We start from the raw sequence: 21,802 nt of genomic DNA, 5'->3' as shown, positions 1-21,802 counted from the left end.
TCGGGGTCTTTTGTGTCTCCATACAAATTTTAGGATTTTTTTGTTCTAGTTCTGTAAAAAATGACATTGGTAATTTGATAGGGATTGCATTGAATCTGTAGATTGCTTTGGGTAGTATAGTCATTTTCACAATGTTGATTCTTCCAATCCAAGAACATGGTATATCTCTCCACCTGTTTGTGTCATCTTTGATTTCTTTCATCAGTGTCTTATAGTTTTCTGAGTACAGGTCTTTTAACTCTTTAGGTAGGTTTATTCCTAGGTATTTTATTCTTTTCATTGCAGTGGTAAATGGGATTGTTTCCTTAATTTCTCTTTCTGATCTTTTGTTGTTAGTGTATAGGAATCCAAGAGATTTCTGTGTGTTAATTTTGTATCCTGTAACTTAACCAAATTCACTGATTAACTCAAGTAGTCTTCTGGTGGCATCTTTAGGATTTTCTATGTATAGTATCATGTCATCTGTGAACAGTGACAGATTTACTTCTTCTTTTCCAATTTGGATTCCCTTTATTTCTTTTTCTTCTTTAATTGCTGTGGCAAGGACTTCCAAAACTATGTTGAATAGTAGCGGCAAGAGTGGACATCCTTGTCTTGTCCCAGATCTTGGAATGATTTCAGTTTTTCACCATTGAGAATGATGTTTGCTGTGGGTTTGCTGTCTGTGACCTTTATTATGTTGAGGTAGGTTCCCTCTATGCCCACCTTCTGGAGAGTTTTTTATCATAAGTGGGTGTTCAATTTGGTTAAAAGCTTTTTTTCTGCATCTATTGAAATGATCATATGATTTTTATTCTTCTAATAATTTGTTAATATGCTGTATCACATTGATTGATTTGCATATGTTGAAGAATCCTTGCATTCCAGGGATAAACCCCACTAGATCATGGCGTATGATCCTTTTAATGTGTTGTTGGATTCTGTTGGCTAGTATTTTGTTGAGGATTTTTGCCTCTAAATTCATCAGCGATATTGGTCTGTAACTTTCTTTTTTTGTAGTATCTTTGTCTGGTTTTGGTATCAAGGTGATGGTGGCCTCATAGAATGAGTTTGCAATTTTTTGGTGTTTGAGAAAGATGGGTATTAGCTCTTCTCTAAATGTTTGATAGAATTCACCTGGGAAGCCATCTGGTCCTGGACTTATGTTTGTTGGAAGATTTTTTTTTTAAATTATTTATTTATTTATTTTTGGCTGCATTGGGTCTTCATTGCTGTGCACTGGCTTTCTCTAGTTGTGGCGAGAGGGGGCTACTCTTTGATGCAGTGCACAGGCTTCTCACTGCTGTGGCTTCTCCTGTTGCGGAGCATGGGCTCTAGGCGCGTGGGCTTCAGTAGTCGCAGCACGCGGGCTCAATAGTTGTGGTGCACGGGCTCAGTTCCTTCACGGCATGTGGGATATTCCCAGACCAGGGCTTGAACCCGTGTCCCCTGCATTGACGGGCGGATTCTTAACCACTGCACCACCACGGAAGCCCCGGAAGATTTTTAATCACAGTTTCAATTTCATTACTTGTGATTGGTCTGCTCATATTTTCTATTTCTTCTTGATTTAGTCTTGGAGGTTATACCTTTCTAAGAATTTGTCCATTTCTTCCAGGTTGTCCATTTTATTGGCATATAAATTGCTTGTAGTAGTCTCTTATGATGCTTTTTATGTCTGTGGTGTCTCTTTTACCTTCTTCTGTTTCATTTCTAATTTTATTGACTTCAGTCCTCTCCTTTTTCTTGATGAGTCTGGCTAAAGATTTATCAGTTTTGTTTATCTTCTCAGAGAACCAGCTTTTAGTTTTATTGATCTTTGCTATTGTTTTCTTTTATTTCATTTAGTTCTGCTCTGATCTTTATGATTTTTCTCCTTCTACTAAATTTGGGTTTTGTTTCTTCTTCTTTCTCTAGTTTCTTTAGGTGTAAGGTTAGATTGTTTATTTGGGATTTTTCTTGTTTCTTGAGGTAGGACTTTATTGCTGTAAACTTCCCTCTTAGAACTGCTTTTGCTGCATCCCATAGCTTTTGGATCATTGTGTTTTCATTGTCATTTGTCTCTAGGTATTTTTTGATTTTCTCTTTGTTTCTTCAGTGATCTCTTGGTTATTTAGTAGCATATTGTTTAGCCTCCAAGTGTTTGTGTTTTTTAGTTTTTTCCTGTAATTGATTTCTTTTTTTTAAAGATCTTTTATTGAGATATAATTGACATACAATAAACTGCATGTCCTGTAATTGATTTCTAATCTCATAGTGTTGTGGTCAGAAAAGATGCTTGACATGATTTCAATTTTCTTAAATATACTGAGGCTTGATTTGTGACCCAAAATGTGACCTATCTTGGAGAATGTTCCATGTGCACTTGGGAAGAAAGTGTATTCTGCTGTTTTCAGATGGAATGTCATATAAATATCAACTAAACCTATCTGGTCTGTTGTGTCATTTAAAGCCTGTGTTTTCTTATTCATTTTTTGTCTGGATGATCTGTCCATTGGTGTAGTGGGGTGTTAAAGTCCCCCACTATTGTTGTGTTATTGTTGATTTCCTCTTTTACAGTTGTTAGTGTTTGCCTTATGTATTGAGGTTCTCCTATATTGGGTGCGTATATATTTATAATTGTTATCTCTTCTTCTTGGATTGATTCCTTGATCATTAGGTAGTGTCCTTTCTTGTCTCTTGTAACACTTTTTATTTTAAAGTCTATTTTATCTGATATGAGTATCCCTACTCCAGCTTCCTTTTGATTTCCATTTGCATGGATTGTCTTTTTCTATCCCCTCACTTTCAGTCTGTATGTGTCCCTAGGTCTGAAATGGGTGTCTTGTAGACAGCATATATATGAGTCTTATTTTTGTATCCATTAAGCCAGTCTCTGTCTTTTAGTTGGAGTATTTAGTCCATTTACATTCAAGGTAGTTATTGATATGTGTGTTCCTGTTACCATTTTCTTAATTGTTTTGGGTTTGTTTTTGTAGGTCCTTTTCTTCTCTTGTGTTTCCCTCTTAGAGAAGTTCCTTTAGCATTTGTTGTAGGGCTGGTTTGTTTGTGCTGAATTCTCTTAGCTGTTGCTTATCTGTAAAGCTTTTGATTTCTCCATCAAATCTGAATGAGATCCTTGCTGGGTAGAGTATTCTTGCTTGTGGGTTCTTCCCTTTCATCACTTTAAATATATCGCACCACTCCCTTCTGGCTTGCAGAGTTTCTGCTGAGGAGTCAGCTGTTACCCTTATGGGGGTTCCCTTGTATATAGTTGTTGTCTTTCCCTTGTTGCTTTTAATAACTTTTCTCTGTCTTTAATTTTTGTCAATTTGACTACTATATATCTTGGTGTGTTATTCCTTGGGTTTATCCTACCTGGGACTCTCTGCGCTTGCTGGACTTGGGTAGCTATTTCCTTTCCTGTGTTCAGGAAGTTTTCGACTATAATCTCTTCAGATATTTTTTTGGGTCCTTTCTCTCTCTCTTCTCCTCTGGGACCCCTATAATGTGAATGTTGGTGCGTTTAATGTTGTCCCAGTGGTCTTTTAGGCTACCTTCATTTCTTTTCATTCTTTTTTCTTCTGTTCTGTGGCAGTGATTTCCACCATTCTGTCTTCCAGGTCACTTATCCGTTCTTCTGCCTCAGTTATTCTGCTATTGGTTCCTTCTAGTGTATTTTTTATTTCAGTTATTGCATTGCATATCTCTGTTCTTTAATTCTTCTAGGTCTTTATTAAGCTTTTTCTTGCATCTTTTCAATCTTTGCATCCAGTCTTTTTCCAAGGTCCTGGATCAACTTCACTATCATTATTCTGAATTCTTTTTCTGGAAGGTTGCCTATCTCCACTTCATTTAGTTGTTTTTCTGGAGTTTTATCTTGTTCCCTCATGTGGTACAAAGTCCTGTGCCTTTTCATTTTGTATATCTTTCTGTGGCTTTGGTTTTTGTTTTGCAGACTGCAGGATTATAGTTCTTGCTACTGCTGTCTGCCCTTTGGTGGATGAGGCTATCTAAGAGGCTTGTGCATGCCTCCTGATGGGAGGGACTGGTGGTGGGTAGAGCTGGGTGTTGCTCTGGTGAGCAGAGCTCAGTAAAACTTTAATCCACTTGTCTGCTGATGGGTGGGGCTGTGTTCCCACCCTGTTGGTTGTTTGGCCTGAGGCGACCGAGCACTGGAGTTTACAGGCTCTTGAGCCCTCTGGGAGGGCTCACACCAATGAGCACTTCCCAGAACCACTGCCACCAGTGTCCGTGTCCCTGTGGTGAGCCACTGCCCCCCACCTCTGCAGGGGGCCCTCCAACACCAGCAGATAGGTCTAGTTCAGTCTCCTATGGGGTCACTGCTCCTTCCCCCTGGGTCCTGGTGAGCACACTATTTTTTGTGTGCCCTCCAAGGGTAGAGTCTCTGTTTCCCTCAGTCCTGTGGAGGTCCTGCAATCAAATCCGTCTGGCTTTCAAACTCTGATTTTCTGGGGATTCCTCCTCCCGTTGCTGGACTCCCAGGTTGGGAAGCCTGACATGGGGCTCAGAACCCTCACTCCAGTGGGTGGACTTCTGTGGTATAATTTCTCCAGTTTGTGAGACACCCACCCAGTGGTTATGGGATTTGATTTTATTGCAATTGCGGCCCTCCTACCATCTCGTTGCAGCTTGTCCTTTGTCTCTGGTTGTGGTGTGTCATTTCTGATGAGTTCCAGTGTCTTCTTGTTGATGATTATTCAGCAGTTAGTTGTGATTCTGGTGCTCTCGCAGGATAGTGAGCATGCAGCCTTCTACTCTGCCATCTTGAACCAACCTCCTGTATATACTGCTTTATAGTGTTCTTTTTTCTGCTTTACATTGGATCATAGACATTTTTGTTTATTTGTAAATATAGATTACTTTGTAACTTCTAATAGATGGATAACTTCCATTATGGATGTGCCATTTTTTAAAAAACAATTTTTCTACTGATGGTGATTATTTATGTTTGTAATATTTTTTTAAAAGAAGAATCACATAGTAGATTGGGAAGGGTTTCCACAAAGTGTTGTTTAGTCAAAAAGCAAGATGCAAAAATGTTTTTATAATATGATTTCATGTTAGTCAAATGATTAAATAACACTATATTTGTGTCAGTGTAGAAAATAAGTGTGCAAAAAATATGGAATGTGTAATTCAAGGATACATCTGAGATATATCCCCTATATATTGAGTGTGTAGAGAAGGCGCTGCTACGGGTGGAGAGGCAGAAAAAAGGATTGAGGTATGCAAACTCAAAAGTAAAACACTGCCCTAAAACATTGAACCATATGTGCTATCATACTTATTATTCAAGAAATTATGTCTAAGGGTGGGCATATGTTTAAGTGAATTAAAAAGGTTTTTTGTAATTAAAAATAGATAGATTGAAAAAAAAAGGTGAAAATAATGGATCCAAAGTTGATGCCTAATGACTACACATATAACCATTTTTAAAAAATAAAACTGGCCATGAAAAAAAGTCTTTTAGTCTATAAGTGAGACTTCATAAGCGTGTTTGCGTGTATCTGCACACTCATTGAATTATTTCCTACAATAAATTCCTAGGAGTACAATTGCTGGGGCAAAAGGGTATTTTAAGGGTTTGCTTTATATTGATAAATTACCTGTTAGTTAGGTTGTACCTACTTGTATTTCCATCAACAGTTTATGAGATGCCTGTTTCTTCGCAACTTCATCGATGCTAGGTACTTTCAATCTTTTAAATCATTGCTTATATGATTTAATAAAATAGCATCTTGCTGTTTCAATTTACTTTTCTTAGATTACTAGTTATGTTTGTTACCTTTTCATATGATTGTTAGGAGTTTTACTTTTTGTTTTCTGCATTGTTCTTTCCCCATTGCTCTGTGGCTATTTAACTGTCTTACCGATTTACAAGGGCATTTTGTATAGAAAGACTAACTCTTTATCGTATATGTTTCAAAACCTATTAATAGGTATAAAGTGATGGTGTCAGGTTTTAATTTTTAAAATGATTTTCCCTTTTAGGGAAGAGGCATATACTTTTCCTCCTCCTTCTACTAAGTACCTCCCCATTCCTTCAAAGCATACTGTGGGCACTCAGACAGATTATCGGGATGCCGAAGTTCAAACAGAGCCGTATTCTCCAGAATACATCGTGTGTCAGGATTCCATCCCTGAACTCCTGACCCTGGCTACGCTCACTTGGGGTGAGTTGGTAATTCTTTTGAATATTTGCAGATGACAGTCCTGATAATCACGAGTTCTTGGAAAGGACACACATAGTGACAACTGTGGTTTAAAGTATTGCCGTTTAAAGGGTCTGGCTCAGTAGAACTACTTCATAGATGCATACATTTTCTGATAGATTTGTTCAAAGATATTTATGCCATTTTCACTGTAAGGAGGCTTATTGTCCTTTTTCCCTGAAACTTAAGTTTATTTCGGCTTAATTTTGTGGTCACTTTGCTGATGACTCTCCTCCCACTTCTCACTGTTTCTCGCAGTGAATCAGCTCCTTTTCACTGAGTCACATACTCCTTCTTCACACGTAAACCTTTTTTTGAGTGTATGATTCTGAACGCATATTCTAACATATGTAATAATATTATCTTACTTTGCTAAAATATCTTGCACCTTATCAAGGCTCTCTTATGTACATTATTTGAGGATTTGGATGATTTCTTTTGATATTATCTCTGAAATGCTAGTATCTTCCAGACTCAGAAATTCACTCTCAGAGTATAGAAATTCGCTCTAGTCTAGGCCCTTATTAGGTGAAACAATAAAAATTAATAAGAGAAGAGACCTTTAGAAATTATTATGCCTTAGCTTATGGAACTCATTTGATTGTAGCTGGGAAGCTGAGAACCAGAGAGGGTAACTTCTCTAAGGTAATGGAGATAGTCAGTACACTGTAATGATTTTTATTAAAATAAGATTACTTTGTTTCCTCAATGTAATGAATTGCTGTGATCAGGTCTGCATCACAAGCAATGAAGATGTTCACATCTGAGTTCTAGTTTTGATTCCTGTTTACTGGCTCACTTTGTGAATCTAGATTAAGCATTCTTGACACCCACACTTTAAACCAGAGGCTGTACTTTCAGGCCTAGATGACAGGGTAAAAGTATGCTGAAATCTTTCCATCTGCTCTGAACACATTAAAAAATATATTATAAAAATTAATAACCAAATAGAAAGGAAGATCAATGGAATAGAATAGAGAACTCAGAAGTAAGCCCAAACACATACGGGCACCTTATCTTTGACAAAGGAGGCACGAATATACAATGGAAAAAAGACAGCCTCTTCAATACGTGGTGCTGGGAAAATTGGACAGCAACATGTCAAAGAATGAAATTAGAACACTTCCTAACACCATACACAAAAATAAACTCAAAATGGATTAAAGACCTACATGTAAGGCCAGACACTATAAAACTCCTAGAGGAAAACATAGGCAGAACACTCTTTGACATCCATCAAAGCAAGATCCTTTTTGACCCACCTCCTAGAATCATGGAAATAAAATCAATAATAAACAAATGGGACCTCACGAAACTTAAAAGCTTTTGCACAGCGAAAGAAACCATAAACAAGACTAAAAGGCAACCCTCAGAATGGGAAAAAATAGTTGCCTATGAAACAAAGGACAAAGGAATAACCTCCAAAATATACAAGCAGCTCATGCAGCTTAATACCAAAAAAGCAAATAACCCAATCCACAAATGGGTGGAAGACCTAAATAGACGTTTCTCCAAAGAAGACATAAAGATGGCCAACAAACACATGAAAAGATGCTCAACATCACTAATCATCAGAGAAATGCAAGTCAAAGCCACAATGAGGTATTACCTCACACCAATCAGAATGGCCATCATCACAAAATCTGGAAACAACAAATGTTGGAGAGGGTGTGGAGAAAAGGGAACTCTCCTGCACTGTTGGTGGGAATGTAAGTTGGTACAGCCACTATGGAAAACAATTTGGAGGTTCCTTAAAAAACTACAAATAGAACTACCATATGATCCAGTAATCCCACTACTGGGCATATACCCAAAGAAAACCATAATCCCCAAAGAAACATATACCATAATGTTTATTGCAGCACTATTTACAATAGCCAGGACATGGAAGCAACCTAAATGCCCATCAACAAATGAATGGATACAGAAGATGTGGCATATATATACAATGGAATATTACTCAGCTATAAAAAGGGATGAGATGGAGCTATATGTAATGAGGTGGATAGACCTAGAGTCTGTCATATAGAGTGAAGTAAGTCAGAAAGAGAAGGACAAATATTGTATGCTAACTCACATATACGGAATCTGAAAATGGTACTGATGAACTCAGTGACAAGAACAAGGACGCAGGTGCAGAGAATGGACTGGAGAACTCGAGGTTTGGGAGGGGGCGGGGGGTGAAGGGGAAGCTGAGAGGAAGCGAGAGAGTAGCACAGACATATATATACTACCAACTGTAAAATAGATAGCCAGTGGGAAGTTGTTGTATAACAAAGGGAGTTCAACTCGAGGATGGAAGATGCCTTAGAGGACTGGGACGGGGAGGGTGGGGGGGACTCGAGGGAGGGTGGGGGGGAGTCAAGGGAGGGAGGGAATACGGGAATATGTGTTAAAAAAAAAAAAAAAAGAGAGAAAGTTACCTGAGCTTAAATATGTTAAAAATAAATATTAAAATCGTTTTTAGAATTAAAAAAAGAAAAAAAAATTAATAACCACACTTAAAAGCAAGGAAGAAAATTTCCATAGTCCAGAAGTGGAGACTTCTTCCTAAAGAAAGAAATAGCTGTGAACTTGTGATGGTGAGCAGGGACTCTGAATGGTGGGGAGCAAGACCTGAGTTACCTGCTTAAACTAACAGAGGCAGAAACTCTTCTGCCCACAGGTAGGACTGACACCCAGTGCCTGCCAGTCTAAGCAAGCCAGGTGCTCCTACCTGGGGCCTTGGGCTTTAGCTCTTGGTGTCACAAGGGTTTCAGAAGAACCAGAGACAGGACCTCTAAAGCAAGAGATCTAGGCAGGGGCTCAGAAATGCTTCACTTGGCAAAAGGCCTAATCTGGAGGCCTGCGCCTGGCAGCTCTGGGGTTGAAGTATCAATAAAAACCTCCACGAGTCAGGCCTACCTCCTTCATTGGTGAGGCCCTGGGTAGAGGTTCAAATGGAGGCCCACGTACTAAATGTATAGATGTTGAAAAATTATAAATCAAGCTACTATCTGTTAGACAAAATACATTCTATATTTTTTACAAATAAATCTTTCTTAAAAAGTTGAAAAGACAAGTGTACATTTAAAATTCTTAGATTCCTTGGGATTGCATGCTAGAATGTGGCCGTAATGGGAGAGGCTGACGAGTGGCCTGCCCTTTTCTCCGGCTCTGTTCCGCATCATGAAGGGCCTGTCACGCATGCATGTGATTGCCCCACTTTGCTTTTCCACTTTCTGTTTACACATCCTTGCAGACAGCTGCCACCTGGCTATCCTTTGGGCTTAAGGGTGAACAAAGAGCAGCATACAGTCTGCCCTCAGGGGTCTTAACCCTGGGAAGAGGCCCATGTAGATTTTGGAAGTGGGCTGGGGGCCATTTATGCAAGGAATTCCAGGCTCTCTAAGAGCAGGAGCACCTCCAGGTGGGCATTTTGTAGTATTATCTTTTAAGTGCTGTGGGAAAATAATCCCAAGTCTAGAATTCTTATACCAGGTAAACTGTTACTTAGGAGTGAAGGTGAAAGAAAGACACCTGTCCATAGGATAGGACATTTCATAGGTCTATCTCATAGGATATTGTAAAGATTAATTAAATTCATTTATGTAATGTGCTTAGACCAGTGCTTAGTATGTAAATTTGCATTCTGTACCTGTTAGCTGTGAGTCTGAATAAAGGAAGAATAAAAGGACATGTTCAACAAGAAGAAAAATAAGCCCAAAAGGAAGAAGCAGAGTTTAAGAACGTGATCAGCAAAAGAAGAGAAACATTTAATTCAGAATTTAGTGTTGAGTTTCTAAAACTGATACTTAAAAAAAAAAGAAGAAGAAACAGCAAGTAGTAAAACTCTAGATCTGGATTAGCAAACTACGTCCACAGGCCAAATTGGCCTGTTGCCTTTTTTTAACATGGCCTGTAAGCTAAGGATGATTTTTACATTTAAAAATGGATTAAAGAAACCTGTTTTGCAAATGTGAAAATTGTTTGTACTTTTTTGTGACATATGAAAATATGAAATTAAAATTCCAGTGACTCTGAAAAGGTTTTATTGGAACACAGCCAAACTTATTTGTTGTATGTTGTCCTTGCCTGCTTTTGCACTGCCGTGGCAGAATTGAGTAACTGAAAGAGACTGTGTGGCCCACAAAGCCTCATGTAGTTACTCACTGGCTTTTCACAAAGAAAGTTTGCTGACTTCTGCTCTAGATCAGTCCTTTTCAAACTTTAGCACGAATAAGAATCATCTGGTGAGCATGTTAAAACACTGATTCCTGGCCCTGTCCCAGAGATTCTGATTTAGTAGGTCTGAGAAAGGGTGGAGATATTGCATTTCTGCCAAGCTCTCAGATACTGCTGCTGTTACTGGTCTAAGAGCCACACTGAGTATTGGAGTTGAGAAGAAATAAGAATAAAACATGCCAAAATTCTGTTTTCTTTTGGAGGCAAAGCAATATTAGTTAGCTTTAGATTTTATTAGCAAACTTTGAGTGGAAATTTCTAGGTTAAAAAATGTGTGCATAACCTCTGGAAAAAAGAGGGGGAATATATTATTTCACAATTGGTAAAGGGGAAAAAGAGGAAATCAGCAGAAATGGGGAGGAAGCAAAGAAACAACACAATAAATATAAAATACGTAGTAAGATGTTGGGAAAGTGTTCAAAAATTTTAATCAAAATATGTAATAAAAGTGACTTAAACTTGCCTATTAAAAATTCTTGGATTGAATTAATTAAAACCCAGCAAAAACAGCTTGTTATTTATAAAATATAGCACTGTAACTTTGAAAATAAAGGAGTAGAAAATATACTGAAAGCTGACCCAAAGAAAGCTGGTGTAACAGTGTTAACATTAGACCAGTGTTAATCAGAAGACAGTAAAAGGAATAATGAAGAACATGAAATCATTATAAAAGGAAAAAACCACCAGAAGTTATATCTGTCATGAACTTGAATACACCTTATTTAGACTCAAAATATAAAGCAAAATCTATTGAATCACAAGGAGAAATGGACAAATTCCTCTACACAGTGGAAGATTTTTAATGCTCCTCTTTCAGATTAAGCTATCAAAAGTTAGAACTTCACATAAAAAAGTTTGCATGGGGTAAACCATGGCCAGACCTGCTGTAGATCTGATTATGCATTAAACTGAATGTGGCAATACCTGGCTGTAGCATTTCAAGGAAATAATGATGGTTCTGGGCTCCTTTTATCTGGCAGATTTCTCACTCTACATTTACAGTTATTTGCTTTATGAGAAAGATGCCACTGTAATTCACTGGGGAAAAAGAGATCTTTTCAATAAATGGTGATGAAACAATTAGATTTGATTCTGATTCCTACCTCCAAGCAGTCCAGGTTAAAAAAAAAAAATCAGCGTGTGTATAAATTAAAATTAACATGGAGGGACTTCCCTGGTGGCACAGTGGTTAAGAATCGCCTGCCAATGCAGGGGACACGGGTTTGATCCCTGGGTGGGGAAGATCTGACATGCCATGGAGCAACTAAGCCCATGAGCCACAACTACTGAGCCTGTGCTCTAGAGCCCGTGAGACACAACTATTGAGCCCATGTGCCACAACTACTGAAGCCCACGTGCCTAGAGCCTGTGCTCTTCAACAAGAGAAGCCACCACGGTAAGAAGCCTGTGCACCGCAAGGAAGAGTAGCCCTCACTTGCTGCAACTAGAGAAAGCCTGTGCTCAGCAACAAAGACCCAACATAGCCAAAAAATAAATAAGTAAATAAATAAATAAAATTTTTAAATAAATAAAATTAATATGGAAATGTGAAAGGGTCAAAAGTAGCCAAGGCAAATGTGAAGAAACAGAACAATATACACTACCAGGTATAAAGACTTACTGTAAAGCTGCAGTCGTTACACAGTGTGCTATATTCTCAAAGATATACAAATAGATCATTGTTACAGAATTGGGAGTCCACAGGTACATATCATCTGACTTAAGACAAAGATGACACAGTACACTAGAAAAAAATCATCTTTTCAATAAATGGAGCTGAGTCAGATAGTCATCTTGAAAAAAAGTGACTCAATTCCTAGTTCACACCATAAGCCAAACCAATCCCAGATGTCTAAAGGTAAAAGGTGAAACAATAAAACTTTAGAAGGAAACATAAGAGAATATTTTCTTGACCTCGGGTAGGCACAGATTTTATTAAATAGAGCAAAAAGTGCTAACCATAAAGGGAAAATTAAGAAAGTAGGTCACATTAAAATTAAGAACTTCTATTCACCAAAACACATTAAGGTAGTGAAAAGGCAAACCACATATTGGGAGAAGATATTTGCAATACCTACGTATGACAGAAGACTCATAATAGGAACACATAAAGAAATCCTACAAATCAACAAGAAAAAGACAACCCAATAGAAAAGTGAGCAAATGATGTGAGCAGTCACTTAATAAAATGGGTTTTCAAATGGCCAGTTAACATGTGTAACAGTGTTCAACTTGATTAGTCATCAGGGAAATGCAAACTAAAATCTCTACACACATACCAGAATACCTGATGTTAAAAAAGATTGGTATTACCAAGTGGTGACAAGGATTTGAAGCAAAGAGAATTTCATATACTGCATGTATATATACCGCAGTATATATATTTGAAAACTAGTAGTATCTCCTAAAGCTGACACAATGACTATGACCCAGGAACATCATCCCTCACTATTTAGCCAGGAAAAGTGAGTACTTAGCTCTACTAAAAAAAGTGCATATATGTTTTCCACCAACAGACAGGTACGAGAGTATTCATAGCAGCACTATTCATAATGACTCTGAGCTGAAAACAACCCAAATGTCCATCAGTCGTAGAACAGATGAATAAGCTGTAGTATGTTCACACAATGGGATGCTATACAGTAATGAGTGTGAAAGAACAGCTACACATAAGCACATGGGTGAATCTCACATGCATAATGCTGAGCAGAAGAAGTAAGACACTAAAGAGCACCTGCCCTTTGATTCCATTTGCATAAAGCTCAGAACCTATCAACACTAAATTAATATGTTAGGAGTCAGGATGGTGGCTATCCTTGAGGCAAGTAGAGCCTGGGAGTGAGTACGATGGGCAATCTAGGCTTCTTGTACTGTTCTGTTCCTTGATCTGGGTATGTGCAATGTTCCTTTGTGTACCTTTCTTTGTGTACCTTTCTTTGTGTATATTATACATTAGTAGAATGTTTGCATAAAAATAAGTGAAGAATAATGATCCAGTAAAAGGTTGACACTGGAAACACTAAGAAAAAAAAAATTGAGTGCTTACGATGTGCCAAGAATTGTTCCAGGTGCTTTATAGTTTTAACTTATTGAATCTTCACAAGTTAGGTGAATAATAAAACTTAAATCAGAAACCAATAATATATGTAGATCTTAAAATGGCAAAAGAAATGGTCATTAGGATCATAAAGTAATTTTTTGGATAAACATTAATAATATATGCATGGGATGGGGAGGGTGGGGGGGACTCGAGGGAGGGTGGGGGGGAGTCGAGGGAGGGAGGGAATATGGGGATATGTGTATAAAAACAGATGATTGAACTTGGTGTACCCCCCAAAAAATAATAAATAAATAAAAACTAAAAAAAAAAATAATACATGCAAGCTTCTTGTGGGAAACATCAAAAGACAGAAGTTGCAAATAAAGAGTATTAGAATTGGGAGAGGGTCATACTGTAGACAAAACGATTTACGGACTGTAAGAGAACACTGTGCATAACTTTTGCCCTACATGTAAAAACTAAGTTTATATTTGTTTCAGGTATATAGCATAGTGATTGAACTTTTAATAGATTTTATCCATTTAAAGTTATCACAAAATAATGGCTATACATCAATGTGCTGTATAATATATTGTTGTTGCTTATCTATTTTATACATAGTAGTTTGTATCTCTTAATCCCATACCCCTATCTCACCCTCCCATCCCTTCCCTCTCCTCGTTGGTATATCCACCATTTTGTTTTCTACATCTGTAAGGCTGTTTCTGTTTTGTTATATATGCTCCTTTGTTTCATTTCTTAGATTCCACATGTAAGTGATAACATACACTATGTCTTTCTCTGTCTGGCTTATTTCACTAAGGATAATACTCTTTAGGTCCATCTACGTTGTTGCAAATGGCAGAAATTCATTCTTTTTTTATGGCTGAGTAAATTCCATTGTACATATACACCTCATCTTCTTAACCCATTCACCTGTTGATGGACACTTGGGTTGCTTCCATATCTTGGCTACTGTAAATAATGCTGCTGTGAACATTGAGGTGCATGTGTCTTTTCAAGCTAGTGTTTTTGTTTTTGTTTTGTTTTGTTTTGTTTGATATATACCCAGGAATGGAATTGCTGCATCGTATGGTATTTCTATTTTTAGTTTTTTGGGGAACCTCCATACTGTTTTCCATAGTGGCTGCACCAATTTTAATTTCCACCAACAGTGTACAAGGGTTCCCATTTCTCTACATCCTTCCGCATGTTTGTTATTTGTAGACTTTTTGATGATAGCCATTCTGACACGTGAGATGATATCTGACTATGGTTTACATTTCTCTCATGGTTAGTGATGTTGAGTGTCTTTTCATGTGCCTGTTGGCCATCTGTATGTCTTCTTTGGAAAAATGTCTCTTCAGCTCTTTTGTCCATTTTCTGATTGGGTTGTTTGGTTGGTTTTTTTTTTTTTTTTTTTTTAGATATTGAGTTGTATGAGCTGTTTATATATTTTGATATTAACCACTTGTCAGTTATATCACTTGCAAATATTTTCTCCCTTTCAGTAGGTTGCTTTTTCATTTTTGTCAATGATTTCCTTTGCTGTGCAAGAGATTTTAAGTTTAGTTAGGTCCCATTTGTTTATTTTTGCTTTTGTTTCCTTTGCTTTAGGAGACAGATCCAGAAAAATATTGCTATGATTTATGTCAGAGTGTTCTGCCTATGTTTTCTTCAGGAATTTTATGGTTTCAGGTCTTATACTTAGGTCTCTAATCCATTTTTAGTTTATTTTTTGTATATGTTGTAAGGGAATGTTCTACTTTCATCCTTTACATCTATCTGTCTTGTTTTCCCAGCACCACTTATTGAAGAGACTATATTTTCTCCATTATATATTCTTGCCTCCTTTGTCATAGATTAATTGATCATAGGCATATGTGTGTATTTCTGAGTTCTCTCTTCTGTTCCGTTGATCTATATATCTGTTTTTGCGCCAGTACCATGCTGTTTTCATTACTGTAGCTTTGTAGTATAGTCTGAAGTCAGGGCGCATGACTTCAGACTATACTGACACATCCAGCTTTATTCTTTTTTCTCAAATTACTTTGGCAATTTGGATTCTTTTGTGGTTTCATATGAATTTTAGGATTATTTGTTCTAGTTCTGTTGAAATGTCATGGGTGTTTTGATAGGGATTGAATTAAATCTGTAGATTACTTTGGGTTGTATGTACATTTTAACAATATTAATTCTTCCAATCCAAAACACAAGATATCATTCCATTTCTTTGTATCATTTTTAAATTCCTCCACCAGTGTTTTATAGTTTTTAGAGTATAGGTCTCTCACTTCCTTGGCTAAGTTTATTCCTAGGTGTTTTACTCTTTTTGGTGGGAATTTATTTATTTAATTAGTTAGTTCATTAGTTAGTTATTGGCTGTGCACGGGCTTTCTCTAGTTGCAGCGAGTGGGGGTTACTCTTTGTTGTGGTGCATGGGCTTGTCATTGTGGTGGCTTCTCTTGTTGCGGAGCACAGGGTCTAGGCGCGTGGGCTTCAGTAGTTGTGGCACGTGGGCTCAATAGTTGTGGCTCACGGGCTCTAGAGCACAGGCTCAGTTGTTGTGGTTCATGGCCTTAGTTGCTCCATGGCATGTGGAATCATCCTGGCACAGGGATCGAACCCATGTTCCCTGAACTGGCAGATGGATTCTTAACCACTGTGCCACCGGCGAGTCCCTTTGATGGGATTTTAAATGGCAATTTTTTTTTTTTGCTTTCTCTTTCTGATAGTTCATTATTAGTATATAGAAAAGTGACAGATTTCTGAATATTAATCTTGTATCCTGCAACTTTGCTGAATTCATTTTTAGTTCTAATAGTTTTTTGGTGGAGACTTTGGGTTTTCTATATTTAGTATCATGTCATACACAAAGAGTGATAGTTTTACTTCTTCACTTCTAATTTGGATGCATTTTTTTTTTTTCTTGTCTGATTGGTGTGACTAGGACTTTCAATACTACATTAAATAGAACTGGTGAGAGTGGGCATCCTTGTCTTTTTCCTTATTTTAGAGTAAAGACTGAAAGCTTATCACCTTTGAGTATGATGTTAGCTGTGGGTTTGTCATAAATGACCTTTATTATGTTGAGATATGTTTCCTCTATACCAACATTGATGATAGTTTTTATCATGAATGTATTTTGAATTTTGTCAAATGCTTTTTCTGTATCTATTGAGATGACTGTGTGATTTTACTCCTTCGTTTTGTAACTGTGGTGTTTCACATTGATTTCCAAATATTGAACCATCCTTGCATCCTTCAAATAAACCCCACTTGATTATGGTGTATGATCCTTTTTATATATTGTTGGATTTGGTTTGCTAGTATTTTGTTGAGGATTTTGTATCTATATGCATCAAAGATATTGGCCTGTAATTTTATTTTTTTTTCAGTGTCTTTGTCTGGTTTTGGTATCATGGCAATGGTAGCTTCATAGAATGAATTTGGGAGTGTTTCATCCTCTTTAAGTGTCTGGATTAGTATGAGAAGGATATTATTAGCTCTTCTTTATATGTTTGGGTAGAATTTCCCTGTGAAGCTGACTGGTCCTGGATTTTTGTTTGATGGGAGTTTTGTTTTATTTTTTAAATTACAAATTCAGTTTCACTCCTAGTGGTCTGTTTGTTCAGATGATCTTTTTCTTCCTCATTCAGTCTTAGAAGGTTGTATGTTTCTAGAAATTTCTGCATTTCTTCTAGGTTGTCTGGTTAGTTGGCATATAACTGTTATTAGTACTTTGTTATGATTTTTTAAATCTCTGTGGTATCAGTTATTATTTCTCCTCTTTTGCTTCTTGTTTTGTTTACTTGGGTCCTCTCTCTTTTCTTCTTGTTAGCCCAGTGAAAGGTTTATCAATTTTGTTTATCTTTTCAAAGAACCAGTTCTTGGTTTCATTGATCTTTTCTTTTTTTCTTTTTCTTTTTTTCTCTTTCTTTTTTTCTTTTTTCTTTTGGTCTCTATTTATTTCCTCTCTGATCTTTATTGTTTCCTTTCTTCTGCTGACTTTGGGCTTTGTTCTTCTTTTTCTAATTCTTTTAGGTGGTAGGTTAGGTTGTTTGAGATTTTTCTTGTTTCTTGAGGAAGGCCTGTATTGCTACAAACTTCCCTTTTAGAACTGCTTTTGCTGCATCCCATAAATTTTTGGAAGGTTGTGTTTCCACTTTCATTTGTCAAGATATATTCTGATTTTTTCTTTGATTTCTTCATTGACCCTTTGGTTTTTAGCAGCATGTTGTTTAGTCTCTACATGTGTGTGCTTTTCCCATTTTTCTTGCTGTAATTGATTAGTTTCATAATGTTGTGGTCAGAAAAAATGCTTGATATAATTTCTATCCTCTTAGATTTGTTAAGACTTGTTTTGTGGCCTAGCATGTGATCTATCCTGGAGAATATTCCATATGCACTTGAAAAGAATGTGCATTCTGCTGTTTTGGAATGGATGTCCTGTAGATATCCATTAAGTCCAACTGGTCTAGTGTATCATTTAAGACCACTAATACCTTATTGATTTTCTATCTGGATGATCTGTTCATAGGTATAAGTAGAGTGCTAAAGTCCTCTACTATTGTTATATTACTGTCAGTTTCTCTCTTTTGTCTGTTAATATTTGATTTATATATTTAGGTGCTCTGGTGCTGGGTGCATGTATGTTAATGAGTATAATATCCTCTCTTCTATTGATCCCTTTGTCATTATATAATGCCCTTCTTTGTCTTTCTTTATGGTCTTTTTTTTTTTAAGTCTATTTTGTCTGCTATGAGTATTGCTACCCTCGTTTGCTTGTTTCCGTTTGCATGATATATCATTTTCCATCCTCTCACTTTCAGTTTGTGTGTGTCTTTAGTTCTGTAGTGAGTCTTTTGTAAGCAGCCTGTAGATGGGTCTTGCATTTTTATCCATTCAGCCATCCTGTGTCTTTTGATTGGAGAGTTTAGTTCATTGACATTTAAAGTAATTGTTGATAGTTGTGTACTTATTGCCATTTTGTTACTTGTTTTCTGGTTATTTTTGTAGTTCTTTCCTGTTCTTTTCTTCTTTTAGTTTCTTTTTCTTCCCTTGTGGTTTGATGATTTTCTTTACTTGTATGCTTATGTTCCTTTCCTCTCCATTTTTATGTATCTGTTATAGGTTTTGATTTGTGGTTACCATGGAATTCCTATATTACGAACTACAACTACATCTACTCATTTTAAATAGTAGTAATTTAAGTTCAAACCCATTCAAAATATCTATCTTCTTACTCCCCTCCTCCACGTAGATTCTTACCTCTGATTATAGCCTTTTCTTTCCACTTACAGAAGATTCTTTAACATTTCTTCTAGAGTAGGTTTAGTATTGATGAGCTCTATCAGTTTTTGCTTGTCTGAGAAGTTCTTTATCTCTCCATCAATTCTAAATGATAATTCTGCTGGATAGAATATCCCAGGTTGCAGATTTTTTCTCTTTCAGACTTTGAATATATCATGTCACTCTCTCTGGCCTGCAGAGTCTCTGCAGAGACATCAGCTAATAGCCTTATGGGAATTCTCTTATAAATGACTCTTTGTTTTTCACTTGCTGCCTTTAGAAAATCTCTCTTTATCATTAACTTTTACGATTTTCATTATGACTTATCTTGATGTGGGTCTGTTTTGGTTCATATTGTTTGGAACTTTCTTTGCTTCCTGTACTTGGATATTTGTTTTCTTTTTCAGGTTAGGAAATTTTCAGTCATAATTTCTTCAAATACATTTCACCTGCTTTCTCCCTGTTCTCCTTCTGAGACCCCTATAATGGGAATGTTGGTATGCTTGATGTTATCCCATAGATCTCTTAAAATGTTCTCATTTTTTAACATTTGTTTCTCTTTTTGCTGCACTGATTGGGTGATTTCCATTATTCCATCCTCCAGATCACTTATGCATTCTTCTGTATCATGTAGTCTGCTAGTCATTCCTTCCAGTGTGTTTTTGATGTCAGTTATTGTATTCTTCAGTTCTGACTGGTTCTTTTTTTTAATATTTTCTAGTTCCTTGTTAAAATTCCCACTCTGTCCATCTATTCTTTTCCCTAATTCAGCTAACATTCTTATTACTAACACTTTGAATTTTTTTTTAATATGTGAATGTATATTTAAATTCTCCATCAGAAATAAGTAATAGAGGCTTTTACCATCTTTGTCAGTTTGATAGGTATGTGATATTTCATCGTTACCTTAATTTGTATTTCCCTGACCACTAGTGAGTTGGAGAAGTTGTTTTTTTTTTTTAATTTTATTTATTTATTTATTATTTTTGGGGGGGTACACCAAGTTCAATCATCTGTTTTTATACACATATCCCCATATTCCATCCCTCCCTTGACTCCCCCCCACCCTCCCTCAAGCCCCCCCCACCCTCCCTGTCCCAGTCCTCTAAGGCATCTTCCATCCTCGAGTTGAACTCCCTTTGTTATACAACAACTTCCCACTGGCTATCTATTTTACAGTTGGTAGTATATATATGTCTGTGCTACTCTCTCGCTTCCTCTCAGCTTCCCCTTCACCCCCCGCCCCCTCCCAAACCTCGAGTTCTCCAGTCCATTCTCTGCACCTGCGTCCTTGTTCTTGTCACTGAGTTCATCAGTACCATTTTTAGATTCCGTATATGTGAGCTAGCATACGATATTTAACACTTTGAATTTTTATCTTATAAATTGTTTATTTCTGTTTTGTTATTTTTTCCATGGTTTTTTTCCTTGCTCTGTAAATTGAGACAAATTCCTGTGTCTTTTCATTTTGCTTAATTTTCTCTGTCTCTATGAATTTAGTTGACACGGTTATCTATAGCAGTCTTTAATGGGTGGGCTTATGTATGAGTGTCCCCATACAGTCTGCATGTGCCCAGTGCCATTGGTGGGAGAGCTAGATTTGACGTGAAGTCATCTCTTTACTCAGGGTGTGCTGGCAGCTATCACCTTGGTAGAAAGTAGGGTTGGAGATGGAGGGGGTATGGCCATAGCTAGGTGTGAGGCAGGCCTTCCTCTCTGCTTAGTGACTGTCACTGCCCCTTTGGGGTAGGGTCATCTCCCAAGTTGCTGGAGCAGAAACCCTAGGTTCAGCAATCAAATCTTGTAGTATTTTAAAAAGATGACTTATCATAACCAAATGGGTTAACCATACAAATTCAAATTTAGTACAATACCAGAAAAACAACCAATATATTTTACAATTTTAACAGAAAATGTTGGAAAAATGCTTATATAGGTGTAGGAAAAATACTGTTTGATAACATTCAACACGCATTCATGTTATAAACTCTAAATAAGCTGGGATCAAAAGGAAATTTTAGTAACTTAGTAAAGGTTATCTTCGATAAACATAATACTAAAGGTGAGACTTGAGAAGCTTTACCCTTAAAATAAAGAAAAAGAGTGATTCCTTTATCACCACTATTATTTAGCAGTGCAGAGAAGATCCTAGCCCAGATCTTGTTAAACTAGGCTATGACCCATCCCCTGCCAGGGACATTTGGAAATGTGGGTGGCATTTTTGTACATAATGATGAAGCAAATGGTTTGGGTTTTGGGGAGGTAGGCTGGCATGGATACTAAACATCCTGCCCTGCGTGGGGCAGTCCCAGTCAACAATTAATTGTTTGCCCAATATGACAATAATAGCATCCTGATTGAGAAATAATTGAATTAATGCAGAAATATGAGAGAATTAGGTATGAGGATTAGAAAGAGGAAGCAAAACTATATTTGGAGGCAATGTGCTCATATAGAAAAATCAAATGAAATAAATCACCAGAACTAAGAACCTCAATTCAGTGAGGTATCTTATTATAAAACCAACATACAAATATTGGCAATTTTCATATGTATGAGCAATATGTAATTAGAAACATTATTGAAAAATCATATTTTTAAGAGGAACAAATAACAAAGTCCCTAGGAGAGCAGTTAATAAAAACATGTGTGAGACATTTATGGAGAAAAATATAAATTGTTCCTTAAGTGCACACACAAAGATTTGATAAAAAGAGAGGGAATCATATTTATAAATGGGAAGACTCATGCTGAATAAGTATTATTTCTCACAAGTATTTTATACCTTCAAGCAATTCTAATCCAAATCCCTACTCCCAGTATAACCATGCATATGTAAAAATCAACATCTTTTCTCTTCCCAGAAATTATGCAAAAGCAACAAGAACAACTCCCAAAGAACAACTCCCAAAAACAAATTCCATTCTCAGTGAAACTCATATATATACATGAGTGTGTGTGTGTGTGTGTGTGTGTGTGTGTGTGTATGATCTTTGAACTACTAAAAACTTGTAAGGCCTGCAAAAAGCAGCTGAGGTTAGGTAACATAGAC

The 21,802-nt window shown here is 36.9% G+C and overlaps 1 protein-coding gene across 4 annotated transcripts in view; it reads left to right on the top strand.

The window, feature by feature from the left end:
- CFAP91 (cilia and flagella associated protein 91) overlaps positions 1 to 21,802 on the top strand; it is a 122,758-nt gene that overhangs the window by 24,515 nt on the left and 76,441 nt on the right. For all 4 annotated transcript variants that reach the window (XM_057697567.1, XM_057697570.1, XM_057697569.1 and 1 more), the window contains exon 6: positions 5,974 to 6,155. In XM_057697567.1, coding sequence (XP_057553550.1) covers positions 5,974 to 6,155 — 182 coding nt within the window. The remainder of the gene's footprint in view (positions 1 to 5,973; positions 6,156 to 21,802) is intronic.

Source organism: Hippopotamus amphibius, chromosome 10 (genome assembly GCF_030028045.1).
Source record: "Hippopotamus amphibius kiboko isolate mHipAmp2 chromosome 10, mHipAmp2.hap2, whole genome shotgun sequence".
Lineage (NCBI taxonomy): Eukaryota > Metazoa > Chordata > Mammalia > Artiodactyla > Hippopotamidae > Hippopotamus > Hippopotamus amphibius.
This window is presented reverse-complemented; position numbering and strand designations above follow the sequence as displayed.